The following is a 17,817-nucleotide window of genomic DNA, read 5'->3' as shown; positions in this document are numbered from 1 at the left end:
CTCTGTAGACCAGGCTGGTCTCGAACTCACAGAGATCCGCCTGCCTCTGCCTCCTGAGCACTGGGATTAAAGGCATGCGCCACCACCGCCCGCAGGTATTTCTTGAGTTCCGCTGAGTCCAAATCTGTATGTCTCTAGATCTAGTTTCAGCCTGCGGATACCAGGCAGTATGCAGAAGCTGTGATTTGGTTCAGCTTCCTGGGTTGCCTCATCTCCACCCAGTCACAAGACTAATCCCCGAAAGTAGCTAACCATGCAAGCTACGTTCTCTAGGATCGCATGTGAGCCTCCTTTTTCTGAGGCTATGCCCTTCTTTAGGTTCTTATATTCCACACCATCATTATTTGCTTACCCTGTCTGTGCAAACCTGCCTGGTGGATTCCGACTGCAGGCCTAGGTGGCCTGTGGAGCGTCAGGGAAATCACCCTTCCTGGCTGGTTTCTCTCATCCATGTCTGTGATGAGAGCGTGACTAAAATGAAAAGTGTTCTGTAAAGAGAGGTTGAAATGTTTGCTGGAAAGATGCTAGTGAGATGGTCCCCAGGGGACTTTCCCCAACTCTGTGCTGTAATTTGTAAAACGTCGGACTCAGAGATGAAAAGTTGTGCCTGATCCTGTCTTGAAAGAAAGTTATCTAGAACAGCTGGAAAGCACCTCCTTGGGCTCTCTCTGTTTTCCTTTCTACCCATCTTCCTGCTCACATAGTCCTGCCAGGTGGACTGCTCTTTGATGGATAGCCTTTTTCTTTGTCCTCCTTGTCCTTTTTGCCCTTCTGCAATCTCTCTACTGTGTGTGTGTGTGATGAGGAGAGGCTGATGGGCGTTGAGTAAGTAGTTCTGCAGAAGGCGTCATATACATGTGTGGGGTAGACCCAGGCATAATACCCTGAGAAACGACCTTGCCTTCTATTATGCTGATTTATGATCATGACCTAAACTGCCCCCCACCCGTTCCCCCGTCCTTTTTTCCATTTCCCTCCTAAAAACAAACTCACACCATACGGCATGTTTTTTGCAGTTCCCAGAGTTGATGACACTGTGCATGACTCTTCTGTTTTGTTGATCGAAGCCTTACCTTCCTGGAAGCTGATGAAGCTTCTCTGAGAAGCAGGACTCTTGATCCTGATTTTAATCCCCCAGAGGTGTGGAGCAAAAATGCTGCCATGGGGATTTCTTGGAAGTTAGGCTCCTCAGCCAAGGTCTTGCCAAGAGCATCACTTCTGCCCAGACCTCACCTTCCCCCTGCCTCTCTAGCTTGTTGTTTAGTGAACTCCTCTGTGAGAATCTGTCATGGATGAAGTCTCCAGGGGAGGCTTTGCCTAAGAAAAGCTCTCAACAAGTTTCATCATATGTACTGTCTTCCAACTGTGTAGGCTCTAAAAGAAAGCAGCTTGTTATAGAATGGCTTGGGAAAAGCACATGGAACATACTGGGGAAAGTCAACAACTAGTTGCACACCAAGGCGCATGCCTGAGCTCTTTTACTTCCCTCTGTTCACTCCTATGCACCACATGCAACTTCAGGGTTATTGGGGGCTTGGTGGAAATATGCTCTCTGCCAGCCAGGTCTTCCACAGCTCAGTTAGATGTCAGTAGCAGAGTAGATAGGGTGAAAGAACAAAATCCCACCATTTCGTGACCCTGTGGGAAATTCAGATATCTCAGCCAAAAATCCCCTTTTTATCAGTGAAGTCCCAAATGACCTAGATGAATAGATTTATAAAAATACCAGTACAACAAGACTTAGCAGGCTGTCTACTTCAGTGAGGATGGTCAAGATTGAGGACTGCCCAAGCTAGATGAAACTTAAGGTCATTTTTGAAGGGCCTCTCAATAGATGGGCAATAGTTCAGATAATGTGATGGATATAACACAATTCATGGTTCTGGGTCTATAGTGGGGATGTTGTTAGAAAAATAGCATGCCTATGAGGTATGCTTCACTGGGGAGATCCAGGAGAACGAACACAGCTTCTTCCTCAGCATTGAGCCTATGTAGCCTCATCACAAGGAACACAACATCTTCATTTGTCTCAACACTGAAAAAAGTTGGCTTACTGTTCCAGAAATACAGTCGGGTGTTCTGTTTTATGGAAGTAAAGGGCACAGGATGCTACCTTTACTATTGCTGTCAAATCAGAATTAGAAAGACAATGGCTTTCCGAACGTCAGCAGGTTAGTTTTCTAGTTCTTTCCTTTAGTTTGTCGTTGACATTTACAATTCCTAGATGACAGTTTTCTTCCTCATTGGGAGCCAGTGTGGATTTTTCACTTCTGTCTTAGTCAAAGCGAATGACAGAAGATTCCTAGAGGGAGATGACAGATTGGAAGAGTAGGGAGAAAGCCATTGGACTGAAGAGGTGGAGACAGTTCCTAGAGGGGGCTTCCTAGTTTCATTTTCTTCAAGTCCAGGCTCCTCTTTCACCATTGCAGATTTAATTGTGAAATAATGGAAGCCACTGCGGTGAAGTCACTTTCCTGTCCTTTGCAATACCTTTCCTCAGCACTCTTCTTTGTGGCCACAGTTCTGGATTCAACAGAACACGTCTCCTTGCTCAGCCTTGGGTCCTTAAGACTTGGTAACTATTTATCACAGATAAGCGTGTGGACAACCAAGAAATGTTATCAAATATTCAGCAAGTCTGCCTGTCAATGGGGGTTCTGGCTGATGACCTTGCTGGTCACTGGCTTTCCTCCTTCAAACTATTTCCAGGTGTGGATTGGGCCTGTGCATTTTCCAGGAGGCACGGGGGAAAAAAAGGCAACCTGTAAATCTATTAATCCCACATTTGTCAGCCCATGTCGTTCTTTTTGCTTCTAAGCAATAACATTAAAAAGAAAAAAAAAAAAGATTTTAAGTATTTTACTGTAATCGAAAAAATATGGGTGTCTTGGTTGAATAGACTTGGTTTCTATCTCTGCTTTTGGCACTTGCTAGATGAGAGACGGTGAATCACTTTCCCCATCTTTCAGTGCTCAGTTTTTGATCTTCAGGAAAGAATATTTCAATTCAGAGCCTACATTTGTGGTACATTAATAGGGATGGTATATGAACCATGGTTACAACACAGCAAAGCCTTAGTAAAAGGTAGCTCAAGTTTCTTTTGTTGCATTTTGGCCTAAGGAGCAGCTCTCCTAAGCATAAAGAAAGGATTTGCAACATTCAAAAAAAAATCAGGGTAATGTCTATGCAGGGACTGTGCTGAAAATTTCCCTACTAACCAGTTACTCACAACACTCTAGCTCTGAGGCTCACATTTTATTAGAACTGTTCATATTGCTCTGGGGATAATTTAGTTTGAGAGATGGACATTTTTCCTAAGGGTAACTGACTGTATTAATTTCAAATGCTAGTAATTAATAGTAGTAGAGAATTGGAAGCAATTTTTTTTCTTGAAGACACTTGAGTATATGACCTGTTAAAATCACCACGGCTTCTAAATATATTGTTTTGAGAGTTCAGAACATAAACACAATGAACAAGATATAGATCTACTCCCTGAATTTACTTTATCCCCTTAAACACTCAGTTTAATATAACATAAGGTGTTTAGCCATGTGTAAATTTAGTAAACATCGATCTATAACAGAGAGCAATTGGAAGGGAGCGCTGGAAAATTATTATCTAAGTTTTAAGAGGATGTGATTCAAATGTTTGGCTTCAATCCCACCGCCACCCTTTGAGTTACATCACTTGAATTGATTTTTCTAACCATGGGCTATCAGAGTTCATTTTGTTGCTGAGTGACTTCATAAATCATATTCATGATCTGGTCCCTCTGTTCTTCCCAAGAATGTGGCTTTGATGAATAAACACCAGTTATAATGTGTTTGTTTCTATCACATGTACATCCAAAGTTATAAAATCCCACTCTTGCACAAGCTCTGAGTTTCACCACGTATACTGTGTTGGCTCCGCTCATGCTGGTTCCACCGTTCTCTGTGCTAGACTGAGAGGAGAGAGACGTGTCCTCAATATGGTGATTCTGTCACTTTTTTTCCTCCGTGAAACAAAATTTATCGTGTTTCTGCTTGGTGGGGTCAACTGAGAAGAGCTGAGAGTCATTCCTAAGGGCTCCTGGGGAGCTGTGCCAGGCTGCTCTGCAGGTCCAGCTTATAATTAAAGGGCCATACAGAGCAGGCTGGGAATGGACAGATTTTATTCACAGGTACCACTGGCGCACAGGTAGACATCCAATCGTTGGAGACCTAGATGGGAGGCAATATTTACCCCCTTCAAACAACAGAAAGTCACATCATCTGCAATGCAGCTGAGTCTACTTCAGTCAGAGGGAAAGAGAGGGAGACATTTGGCTGCTTAGATCCATGTTCCTTTTCCGTCTGGAGCTCTTGGAACTGTCTCCTACTGTTTCAGCAGAGCCAAGTGTGCACCTCTCTTCCCAATACCATGTGCAGTGACATCATATTAGCAGCCTAAAAGTAGCACTGTGGGTGTAATTTGCACTACAAAAATTAGCAAACACTGAAAATTAGTAACGTGAGAACTTTATAGCTTCCGGTGAGACAACTAAGTAGAAATAATTACTGCACTGTTGATCAAATAGCGTTCTGAGGGTGGTAGACTAAAGTTTTCAAAAAAATTGCCACTAAATTTAATTAACAATTTATTAAAAATTATCTAAAATATCTATGCTCCAATCCTTTATACATGCCTGTGTAGGCAGCTGTTTGTAACACAGTCTTTCATTTTTTTTTTAAATCAGCATATAGCTGAGCTATCAGTGACTCTATGGTACTCATACTAAATAATGTGGCACTTTTGTTCACAGGACAGAGATTGGACATAATTAAGGTAATACTGTACTTTTCAGAATGTAAAGTAGAAGAAACGATGAAGCAGGGAACTTAGTATTGGTCATAGTAAGTTTGTCTTCTTTATGAAAAACCACCTGATGCAAGGATTGTTAGAGAAGTAGTTCTTAAACTCTCTTAATAGAAGAATAAAAGTAAAAAAAAAAACAGAAAATAAAGCAAAAAAATCAAAAACCAATATTGCCAAGTTGGAATTGCACTGTAATTAGTCATTACCCATTCTTCAAAATTTAATTATTATTCTTTACTATCTTATATTATAATTAATATGCAACTATCATTCTTCAAAGTTTAACTATTCAGTTGACAAAGCACTATATTGTTTAGAATACATTTGTCCCTCAAATTTCAAGTTATTTTATGTCAGGGACAGGAGAAGACATTCTGTCATTTATGAGAGCGTAGCTATTTGCTTGCCATGAATGTGGAAGCCGTAAAGAAAACATGCTCTCCCAAATTGGAATCAATGTGTTTTTCCTCAGTGAGGACACAAAGTAGGGCAGATGGAGAAGGGGTGTTCTGGGAGGAGTTGGAGGAAGGGATGCATATGATAAAAGTGATATTACATAAAATTCTCAAAGAATTAATCAAAAAGGAAAAAGAATGAGAAGCCTTTTGCTAATACATCTATACCATCCACAAACAAATATTGTTGGCTTAGATTACACAGGAATTCAGGGAATAGATAAAATGGTTGTCTAAAAGTCCAGGGGAGAACAACACTCATTTTATTCTCAGGCACCAGATCTGAATACTCTCTATCAATCATTCATCAGTGTAGAACATTTATCATGCTGTGTGTTTCCATTGAAGTGTAATGCTTTCATTGTAATTTATTAATAAAGATGCTCCTTAGAGTAGTGGTTCTCAATCTTCCACATCTGGTGACCCTTTAATATGTTGTGGTAATCCCCAACCATAAGATTATTTTTGGTACTCTTCATAAATGTAATTTGGTAATGATTATGAATCGTAATGTAAATATTTTTGGAGATAAAAATTTGCCAAAATGGTCCTGACCCAAAGGTTGAGAATTATTGCCTTAGCGTATGCAGAAGAAGCTACTAAGCAGGAGATGTCATGCTGGGACTCAAGCATGCCCTTCTGCCTGAGGGTTCTTTTCCATCTGTGGCTCTCCCACCATGTCCCTAACATGCTCTTTGCTGCCCCCATTTTCAGAGTTTGTATCCACAGGTATCTCTGCTATTATTTATTCTAGTGAATTTATTGGTCTAGTGCTTGTTCTGAGCCGGGTAGTGGGGCAATGCATGCAAGGATCTCATTTATTTGGGGAGTCCTGTTTGTGTTCGGTGATAGACATCACTGGATAGAAAATGGCCATTCTCCTAACCGACTTTCTCAATCTTGAGGCTTGGCCCCTGGGACCACTGTTATTTTGGATTGTCTGGGAAATAGCTGTTCTTTGTTGCTGACTATTGCACTAGAGGAGCAGTGGGCTTGGAAAGATATTTGGATATTACAAGTGCCTTATTTTCCTCATGAGAAACATCCTTTCAATGTTCAAGGAAGAAAATGAATGATGGTCTTTTAGGTCTCAGAAACTGTGACTGTCCCTGGGCTTCTGAGGAAGTGAAAAGACTCTAGAGTCAGAATAGGGAAGGAGGCCCTCAGAGTCCCTGAGCATGGAGGATATTCACAGCGAAGGGTAATCATCGTTTGTGTTGGAAGTCTACCTCCTGGCTTCTACCTTGGTTATTTGAAAATACCAGAAAGAGCTAAATTGAATGGGATTGTCTTGCTTTTCTTTTTTGTTTGTTATATCAGATACTGTCAATGTATCTGATATGGGAGTGTGGGCAGGCAGCCAGTGTGGGGAACTGAAAACCTAGGTTCTTGCTATTTACAAGGACTTTTCCTCTCCTTTTCTCCACTCTTTGTATCTGGTCTTTCTCCCTACAACTCTGCCTTCTTTCCCAGGTGTGTTTGATAACTGCTCCCACACAGCCAATGACAAGGGCTGGGCCCTGGGGATCCGCTCAGGGAAGGACAAGGGGAGGAGAGATGCTCGCTTCTTCTTTTCTCTTCGCACTGACCGGGTGAAGAAAGCTACAATTGTGACCAGCCACAGCCGCTACCAGCCAGGCACATGGACTCACGTTGCAGCCACTTATGATGGACAGCATATATCTCTGTATGTGGATGGCACTCGAGTGGCTAGCAGTCCTGACCAGTCTGGTCCACTCAACAGCCCTTTCATGGCATCCTGCCGCTCTCTACTCCTGGGAGGGGACAGCTCGGAAGATGGACATTATTTCCGTGGATATCTGGGTACACTGGTCATTTGGTCGACTGCTCTCTCACAAGCCCACCTCCAGCACAGTCCCCAGCACCCAAGTGGAGCAGATGAATTGACTACCTTGATCCTGACAGCCACTTTTGACCCTCTGAAGGAACAGTGGGCTCCCTTTAGAGATGAGACCTATCCTCGACTTGAGGTTCTCCAGGACTCTGAGTCACAGCCTGAGATTCTGTCACCTTTGCAGCCCCCACTTTGTGGGCAAACAGCTTGCGACAATGTGGAACTGATCTCCCAGTACAATAAGCATGGGCCCCTTCGGGGAGAGAAAGTGATTCGCTACCAGGTGGTGAACATCTGTGACGATGAAGGGCTGCATCCCACTGTGAGTGATGACCAAATCCGCAGGCAGCACGTGGCACTGAATGAGGCCTTTAGCCGCTACAACATCAGCTGGCAGCTGAGTGTCCACCGGGTCTACAACTCCACCCTGCGCCACCGGGTCGTGCTCGTTAACTGTGAGCCCAGCAAGATTGGCAATGACCACTGTGACTCCGAGTGTGAGCATCCACTCACCGGCTACGATGGGGGCGATTGCCGCCTTCAGGGCCGCTGCTACTCCTGGAATCGCAGAGATGGACTCTGTCATGTGGAGTGCAACAATATGCTGAATGATTTTGATGATGGGGACTGCTGCGATCCTGAAGTGACTGATGTCCGCAAGACTTGCTTTGACCCGGACTCACCCAAGAGGTAAGGAACTGGGATTTGTGATTCTCTTCTTACATGCGCGTTTCTGATGCGGCACTACTCTTTGGCTTCCTGGAGACAAAGAGATTTCATATAGCCCCCAGATAAAATGTTCTTCCCTCCTAGGCTTTACTGGCTTTCGTGGAAGCGCTAGGTGTGTGAGGTAGTTGAGGATTTGGAAATGCCTCATCAGGTACAGCTCTCACAGAGCTCAAGGTCTGTGGAGTGGAGCCAAACAAACTCCCACAAAACTTGCACAGGGCAGAGGAGGCACTGAGGAGCTGGGGAACTCCTACCAGAGGAGCCCAAACGATCCCCAAGAAGAAACACGGGATTCCTCAGAGAGAAAGGGAAGTATTTCTCAGTCTCTTAGCTCCGTGAAAAAGCCACTGTCATGAGCAAGCGAGTTGGTGAGTTAGTCAATTTTTTGTCAGTAAAATGATGTATTTGAAGTGAGCTTATTAGGGCTCATCCTCTGGATGCACTAGTCCCAGTCTGGGTAGGCCTGGTGGACAAAGCAGCCCACGGTGGCAGGAGCAAACTTCATGCTTCAGGAAGCAAGAGAAGAGGAGGAAGAGGCCAGGGTCCTGCAGTCCCCACTAAGAGCACATTCCTGGCGATATGAGGACCTTCCACTAGACTTGACCTCCTACCTCTGCTGTCACTTCCTGTAGCACTATCCTGACCTTTGAAGGACATGTTGGTCAGACTCTTTGTTGCTGTGACAGATACTTGAGGGAAGTGATTTAAAAGAGGAATCATACATATTTTTTCTTTTTACTTACAGTCTCAGAGGTTTCAGTTTATGTATGGGGACCTACGGTGAGACCTCTACACAGCAGAGGAAAGCTGTTACTTCATGAAAGCCAGGAAGCAGAGAAAGTCTGAGTGGTGTTAGGAGACAAGATAGGCACTTTAACAGTATGTGCTGGTGACTTACCCCCCTCAGTAAACCCTGCCTTTGAAGTCTCTACGACCTCCCAATAAAGACAGTAAATGAGGAGTCTATTAGTCGATCAATCCATTCATGAGCTCAGGGCTCTCCTCTCATGATCCATCACTTCCAAAAATTCTATCAGTTAGCAACTAGTGCTTTACCATAGGAGACTTTGGGAGACAACAGACCAGATTCCACCTGTACCAGGAGCCCTCATCGAAGTCCCAGTTAACAGTCTTTCAGGGTGTCTGGGCAACTTTATCTTCAAAATGGCCCTTTAGCTCTATGAATTTTGGCTGCATTACCCATATCTGGGTCTTTAAAACTTATTCCTTCACGGTCTCAGAGTTGCTATGGAAACACATCTCATTCCATTTATTATCCAGACCTATGATGTCCAGATGCAATATTTGCCTTGTATAACTAAAGGGGATGTTTATACTATTAGAAGTACTAGCATTAAATCCAGTGCCTTGATTATGCTAAGCCCCAGCCTGCCACGAAGCAAAACTCCCAGTCTTGAATATTTGAACATTATTGATTGTTAAAAATATTTAATTCACAGTGTGTGTGCATGTGACACAACTGTCACTCACATCCAGAGGGCCTAGTTTGGTCCTATGCAGGTTCCTTGCTGTCAGTCTGGAGTCAGCGAGCTCCCCACTAGCTCAGGTCAGCTGTTTCTGTGGGTGTCCTCATCATGGTCCTGACCCCTTTGCTCATCTTATCGCTCCTCCCTCTCTTTGACTGGACCCTGGGATCTCAGCCCAGTTGTAGCTGTGGATCTCTGCATCTGCTTCCATCAGTTGCTGGATGAAGTTTCTATGTGGGAAGGGGAAATAGACAAGATCTCCAGAGGAAATTGGGAGCGTGGGGGTGGGTAGAAAGGATAGCAGAAAGGGAGGGGTGGGGAGAAGGGAAGAGGGGTGGAGAATGTGAGGAAATGGGTTGACCGAGATGGGAGAAGGACAGAGAGGGAAAGCGAGAAAAGAGATATCTTGATTGAGGGAGCCATTATGGGGCTAGCGAGAAACCTGACACTAGGGTAATTCCCAGGAATCCTCAAGGATGACCCCTGCTAAGACCCTAAGCAAGAGTGGAGAGGTACTTGAATTGTCCTTCCCCTCTAATAAGATTGATGATTTATTCTTTCTTATAATTTCCCAGCCTTAGCTTGACTTGTTTCTAACTGTCTTTTCTTAAATTATCCAGTCTCTCTTTTGCCTCTGGTCTTTATCTTTGTCTATACCTTTACTTCTTACTCCGTGGCTTGCTATGTAACTGGTGGCTGACCCCTGATGTCCTCCTCTCCTTCCTTCTTTTCCTAGGTCTTAGCATCTCAGAGCTCTCCTCCTATTTCTTCTCTCCGCCTGCCAGTCCTGCCTGTCCTTTTCCCCTCTTAGTTATTGGTCATTCAGCTCGTTATTAGACCAATCAGGTGTTTTAGACAGGCAAAGTAACCCAGTTTCACAGAGTTAAACAAATGCAACAAAAAAGAATGTAACACATCTTCACATCATTAAACAAATGTTCCACAGCATAAACAAATGTAACACATCTTAAAATAATATTCCACAACATATATTACACTTGATCTTCACTCAAAGAGAAGCAATTATCTTCTATTTCTTTAGACAACTTAAAATTTTCAAGATAATTTTTTTAAAAATCTAACTTTAGTATGTTTACTTTGTTTAAGATTTTAGTTGTTTAAAGATTTGGGTTTATTACTTTAAATGTTGTTCTCTGTGTGTGTCTATGTATGAATATGTGCATATATGTGCAGGTATCTGTGGAGGATATAGGTATTGGATCTCCTGGAGCTGGAGTTAGAAGCAGTTGTGAACCACCAATATGGGTTCTGGGAACCAAACTTGGGTCCAGTGGAAATGTAGTGTGTTCTATTAACCTCTGCACTATCGTTTTTAGCCAGCCTTTTTTGTTTAAAGTTGTAAGGTTTTGTTTTTGTTTTATGAAAATAAGATTTAAAAAATTCCTTGTCTCTCTTCTTCATGCTGGCGATTTGTTTCAAAAGTCTAGTGCTTGTTCTCACAGTAGGGAACGTAATTTAAAAATCTCTATTTATGTTTAATTGTTCCCAAATTTCCCCTTTTGAAAGATGAAACCCCAAATACACAGTGACAGGCAAGGGTTTTTGCTCTTTCGATTCCCTCATACTTAATCTATGTGTGAAGTTTTCCTTTATCTGCTATCTTATGCTCTTTGTGCTGAATTTTAGTTATTAAAACATTGAATTATTTTTTATTGTTGCGGAAAAAACCGAGACAGTGTCCTTTATCAGGTTCTTATGGAATGTCAGATGCATTAAACTAGGCAGAGGGACAAATAAAAGAATCCCTAAAGGAAAGAGCTAGCAACTTCCTGGAGGACTAAAAATTTGTATCTAAATTCTCTGGATTTAAATACAGGCTAAAGCATGAAAAACAACAAGGCCTATAAATAGTGCCTTTCTGTGCCATGGCTTGGATCATTTGAAAGAACTTTGGATTCATAGGGGACCCTGGTCTCTGGGTTTCTATGAGGTTTTGGGGGTTAGTAAAATGAGTGGCCACTTCTGAATTAAATTAGCCATGTACAACACTCTTGATATTACAATTATATCACAGAGCTCAATCTCACAGTCCCATTATTTTCTGACTCTTAAAGGATCCAACTTCAACAAATGCTTTGCCAGACACTTATTGAAGGAGTGATTATATCAGGCACAGAGTCCATCTATTTAGGAACTCACAGTGGGGGAGGGGGTAGAGGGAGAATGGGCTCAGATCTATAGACCACAGAGCAACATTCATTGGTAATTGATGATTGATGTTTGATGATTGTTCTTGCTTTCCAAATCCTATTAAACTTTCCCACCACTCCCATTGAGAAGTCAGAAATGTAGGCCAAAGTAGTTCCTTTCTCAAAGACTCTGGGAGGAGAAGAGAGTCCATGGAATCCAGCATCAAACATCTGTAGCCCAGATGGGGCTATCAAAGGGAAAGCGTTTATAAGGATTGGGACTGGTCAGAGGAGATATGAGTTATAGATATATGACCCAGCCAGTGGATCAGAATTAGTGAGATAGAGGAACTTGGCTGTGGCTAAGGAAGGCTAAGCCAGATATCCACTTCTGCTTCCTAATTGTCTTTAGAGAGTCCTCAAGAGGTGCAGGAGAGAAGGGGTTGAGCGCCCACATCAGTCCAATCATAATTATCGCCGACCATTCACTTAGGGAGCTAAGCCAGGAACAACCCTGTGCCTGAAATAAACTCAAGTTTCCCTGGCCATTTGAAGCTTTCAGTTCCCTTTGGTCACTGCTTTTATCATCTTCCTTTCTAACATCATTTCTCGGCTTCTGTACTTGCTTTCTATCTATCTGATTTGCTCCTTTTCACAGAAGTTGCATTAAGTATGCAGTCCTTTGTGGAACTGCGTACTTGTTTCTCCTTTTGATTCCGTGTCTCAGATTCTTAACACTGTTTTTGAGGAGAATAATCATTAAGTATAAGCAAATGGCTGAGTCCCGTTGAAGCAAGCATTTGGTCACTTAGACCTTGCTAGGGAGCAGGTAGTGGGAAACCAGCCATGTGTGTTCTGAAGGTTGTGCTAGGCAAACACCTCTTGTGCTCCCCGCTCTGTTCTCTGCTCCATTCCCTGAGTTTTGTTCAAGGGAGCAAAAGACTGTGCATGGAACGCTAGTATGCGGACTGAGAGGTGTCAGCATGGTCAGGGCAAAACGCATGTGGTATGTGAATTGTACCATGGGAATGGAGCACCTTGGGTCAGGAGGGCTATTGCACATGATATCAAAGGGGGTGGGTGGAGAAACTGCTGCCGCACTAGCTTGTATGTTAGGACTTCCCTGGGATTTGCTCACCCACACACTGTGGCTTTGGAGCCAAAGGAATGGTGGAGCTGGGCTCCTGCAGTGATGGGTCTGTTAAATATCAGCCAGCCTTCATTATACATTTCTTTTGAAGTCAAGATTCAAAGTTCTCTGAATCAAAAAAAAAAAATCAGGGGAAAATAAGTGTAAGGGGGTAGAAGAGGGCAGGGAGAGAAGAAACCAAGAGAAGGGCTTTAAAACTGAACAGAAAAAAAAATCCCTCAGTCTTTCCACTTCACCACATTTGAATTGAACAAACTGAAGGGACATCTCAGCTTCTCCTGCCAGTGTCACCTGATGAGGAGAATTAGAGAGAAAAAAAAGATAAGCTTGGGAAATTTATGTAGAAACAGAAACCTCTCCTGTTTATTCTCCTACAGGAGAATTTTCCGCAGTTGCAATAAATATTGTCTTAGAGTAAATAAAATACAGCTTTTCTCTTCACCTGGCTAAGGACATTTTTCTCTCCAGGTGTGAGAAGAGAGACTGTTTTTCTCCCTTTGTGGTTATTTCTTGGCTCAGTATACAGACTTGTGGCTGAGCCATGTGGTCTGTCTGGGTTACAAATATTTCCTCTTAGGAAAAATGTTGAGAGACCCCAGTCTCCAACTGCATCCAAGTCGTTCAAGGTAGTTGGGTGTTTTCCTAGGAGTTGGGGTGCAGCTCTTGTCCCTTGGCCAGCTGCCTTTTTCTCTCAGCTGATCTGATGTCATCTCAAGATCTCTTCCTAGAATGTAAGCATAAAGACAGCTGCATACTTACGTTTTCCTTCTTTCTGTTTTCTCTCTAGAAACCTTGTCTGTACCTTTCTTTAATATCTATCTATCTATCTATCTATCTATCTATCTATCTATCTATCTATCTATCTATCTATCTATCTATCTATCTATCTATCTGAAATCTTGTTTTTCCCTTATCCAGACCTGTGTTCTCATGATGTCAGAGATACAGATTGGGCAGTGGGTAGAACACAGAGTTGCTTTTGCTCCAGGGCTGTTTCTAAGGCTGTTTAATCTTAGTACCTCCCCCTGGAGGAAGCTGCTGACCAATTGCATTTTTGAGTTGCGTACTTTCTTTCCCTTGTCATCTAGGACTTCTTCTAATGGTTGTGGACCTGATTGCTCAAGCTCAATACTTGGATAACTAATTCTAACCTAGCCTTGACTCCTAAAGGGTACCATGTCTTCATTCCTGGGAAGCTTCCTTGTCCTGGAATATGACCTTTTAATTGCACTTGCACTGTTTCTCATCTGCTCAGTATTGACTACCATCTCCAGGCCAGTTCGTGCTTTCCTTCAGTCATTGCAAAGGCTTCCAAACCAGTCCCGTGTTCTTTTGTTCTTGCTTGTCCTTCTACCCTAGGTCTATTTTTAATACGGCAGAGTATTTCTGAGATCATAATTCAGATCGTGTGATCCTTCTACAGTAGCTCACATGGAGTCAAGGTTATGGAACAATGCCACTCTGCTCTATGGGACCTCCCTGATCTCACATTGTCACATTAGGGGCTTCACTTCTTTCTGTACCTACCACCCAATTAAATCCTAGCAACATGGCCTTTCTCCCTGTCCTTAGACCTGCTGGTTACACTCCTTCAGCAGGGGCTTTCTGCTGTTTGTCACTCCTCTGGAATGTTCTCATCCAGATTTATGTGTGGTTATCTTTCACCCTTTCTTTTTCTGGTGATTTTTCAATGTCACCTTTGGGTGAGGTCTTCTTTGGTGGCTCCATATAAAACTTCACATACTCCCTTGAGTTTTCCTTGTTTTCTTCCTGTTTGAGCTTTCTTTTTAGAATTTATCACTAGCCTGTTATTTGGTTCATTTTCCTTAATGTGGATCTTCTCCAGTGGAAAGCAAATTCCATGATGAAGGAATTTTCACGTGGTTGGTTACTATTGTACCCTAGAACCTAGAACAAAAAAGGAATAAACTAAGTATTCAATAAATAATTGTTGGAAAGTCATGTTCTTACTCTAGTACAGTGGTTGGCAAACTGTGATCAGTGTACTAAATTTGGCCAACTATGATTACATAAACAAAGTTTTATTGGAACACAGCCATACCCTCTTGTTTGTATATTATCTATGGGCTGCTTTCATGTGGTAGACTTGTATAGTTACAAAGAGACCAGATGGCCCACAATATCTAAAATATTTACTATAAATGTTTGTCCTACTATATATTCATCATAGTATACTATAATTATCCCTTGTTGCCTGTCTCTTACACAAGACTTTTGATTCTTTGTTCATAGTTCTTGGAACAAAAAAAGTACTTGGTTAGTATAGTAAAAATGAAGTGATTATATATAAAATATATGTCACATATATACATGTAGCATATATCATATGTATACACACAGACACACACACATATATATATACATAAAACCAGCGTACACACACACACACACACACACACACACACACACACAAATGAAAAGCCTATGTAGGGTAAATGACAGTGGAGTAGAGATTCAAAGGCAACAAATATTACTCGGTGTTGATAACAGTTTTATTAATTTTATTAACCTTTTCTATTTATCTCATCACAGGTAGAATTGCCACATTTAGGGGCAAGCAAAATAAGTTAAAAGGTATTTGTGGAGAGAATGGTTTAAAGCCATTCTGTTAATCAACTCATTATTTGGTTGACTGGAGTCCTAGTATGCTGAAAGCTTGAGACATACATTTTAGCCAAAAGAGAAATAATAGTCAACTACAGCATCAGGAAATCGGACAAATTTTCTTTGGAGGGGATGGCAAGTGAGAGCAGATTTCGATAGGAGATACAAGGCACTCAGCATACATAGAACTGTTCTGAATAGAACCTCTTTGAGATGATTTCATAGATTAGCCGAGACTGTTTTTAAAAGTCTTAGGCTTTTGTGATTAGTCATCAGTGATATACTGAACCAAAGGCACTAGACTTATTGTGCAATTGCATAGGGTTCACGAAGATTTTGGTGAGGAATACAGGTTCTGAGATGTCATGACTTGCAGCAGGAGCATCTTGTTCGGACAGCTCACCACTCTTGACACTTGGGTCTTGTTAGCAATCCACTAGACCACCATAGTTTCTGCTCCCTACAGCTTTATAAATATTTCTCCAGTTTGTTGTGGCTCCTGTTTCACCTATTTGGGTCTTTTCTTTTAGATTCATTTCTTACTACTAATTGCTTCAATTTTTTGAAATATTTTGATTAAAATTCTACAGACAGTCAATGAGAATTGACCCAGCTCATTTTTGTGTGTGAGGCCAAAGTCACAGATTTCTGTCAGCCTTTGTTTCTATCAACTGTGACCAAAAGACAAATAGTTGGGAAGGCTGCTTAGGGCTCCATGACTGTAGTCTTGTACCAACTGATTCAACATTCTGGGTAAAGTCAGCTGTTTTATTATCTTTTATTTTGGACAAGCATAGTCATTTTTATTTTATTTTATTTTTGCTTAGGTTTTTCTGGTTGTCTGTGATAACCATAGAACATTCATAACAGTTGTGTTCTCAGGACCCCATGATTTAGAATGCAAAATCGTTAATTTTATGGTTGGGACAGAACTACATTTTATAATGATTATTGCATTTAATGATGACAGCAGCATTTAAGAATTGAATGTTTCAATTTCCTATGTTTTCTATGTAAAAATGAGATTTATAGAGTGAAGCAACGACCATCATGAAGCGACAGGACAGGAACCCAACCGACTTCAGAGACAATGCTATAATGGGGGAGATCATGTCCCTAACAGCTGGAAATAATGTGTATGCATTAATTTTAATTATATAATCCTTACACAGGATGTATATGAGGAAATGAAGGAAAGGGAATGGAATCACACTACAAGGGCTTTATGAAAGAAGTGAGTTCTTTATGCCATGAAGAGTAGAACATAGGAGATACTATGGAAAGGCGCACATTGTCAGGTGTAAACATGATAAGGTCACTGTGAAAAGAGATGTTGGGAAGGGCAGTTTCAGAGAAAAGAGAGAGAAAAGCCAAAAGTGAAAAAGTTAGACCTAACAGTTGTTAGAAGTTTGGCTTAGGGAGTTGCACAAGACACAGTGTGGTGCCATAGAAAATGTATAGAGACAGAAACCTTTGTTTTATTATGCCTCAGTTTCAGTAGTTACCATCTAGCTTGAGTTATAGATTTTCCTTTAGAGAAAACATGTTTAAATATTATTCTATTTTAACTGTGTGTGTGTGTGTGTGTGCACTATGTATGCACACACACTATGGCACATGCGCATGTGGATGCCAGAGGACAACTTGGTGAAGCTGATTCTCAGCTCAGGTCATCAGGCTCAGGCCACAAGCACCGCTCCCCTTTGAGCCATCTTCATGCCTTGAGATCAATTCTCTTATATCTAGAAAATATCATTAAAATTTCTTTTATTAAGTATTTTCTAGTCTTAAGACTATTGCTTCCACAAAGCATCTTTATCAAACTTTTTCGAAGATATCTTTGTTAGGTGTAAACACTCAGATTGACTGTTTACTCTTATAAAGTTATCCCTTTCCAGCTCCTAGTGATCTTACAAATTGACTAATTGTTATTGATTTGTGTTTATTCTGCTTTTTCTCTTTAGCTGTGTTTTGAGAAAATTTGTCTCTTTGATACGCTATAATTTTACTATGACATATTTGTTGTGATCTTTACTTTTTAAAATTCTACTTGAGGTTTGCTGTCATCAAATCTGAGCACTCATGCTGTCATCAGCTCAGGGAGGTTGTGAACCATAGTTATTCAAATGCATCCTCCTCATTTTCCTGGACCTACTATTAAATATCAATTACTCTACTCACCCTCCCTCCTCCAGCCCTTACCCACAATCTTTCTGATTCTCTCTCTAGGTCTTCCTTTTGATTTTTAGACAAAGTCTCATTCTGTGGCTCAGGCTAGCTTCCAGTTTACAATCCTCTTGTGTCTTCCTGGATTATGGGCATGTATCCTCATATCCAGTCTCTATGTCTGGATATCTCAAATGTTTCTGGGTCTTTGCCTTTCTTCATGAGATTTGAGTAAATGTTGTTGGGTATATTGTCTATTTGTTCCTTCCTGCAGGCTTGGCTAACTTGCTATCTTATAAATATTATTTGTTTCTCTCTCTCTCTCTCTCTCTCTCTCTCTCTCTCTCTCTCTCTCTTCCCC

General features: G+C 41.6%; 1 protein-coding gene across 1 annotated transcript in view; it reads left to right on the top strand.

The window, feature by feature from the left end:
- The window catches only part of Pappa2 (pappalysin 2), a 246,201-nt gene that overhangs the window by 15,474 nt on the left and 212,910 nt on the right, over positions 1–17,817 (top strand). Inside the window, exon 2 of the mRNA XM_005363933.2 lies at positions 6,768–7,839. Within this exon, the coding sequence (XP_005363990.1) occupies positions 6,768–7,839 (1,072 nt within the window). The remainder of the gene's footprint in view (positions 1–6,767; positions 7,840–17,817) is intronic.

The sequence above is a fragment of the Microtus ochrogaster genome (assembly GCF_000317375.1).
Source record: "Microtus ochrogaster isolate Prairie Vole_2 chromosome 6 unlocalized genomic scaffold, MicOch1.0 chr6_random_2, whole genome shotgun sequence".
In the NCBI taxonomy this organism is placed as follows: Eukaryota; Metazoa; Chordata; class Mammalia; order Rodentia; family Cricetidae; genus Microtus; species Microtus ochrogaster.
This window is presented reverse-complemented; position numbering and strand designations above follow the sequence as displayed.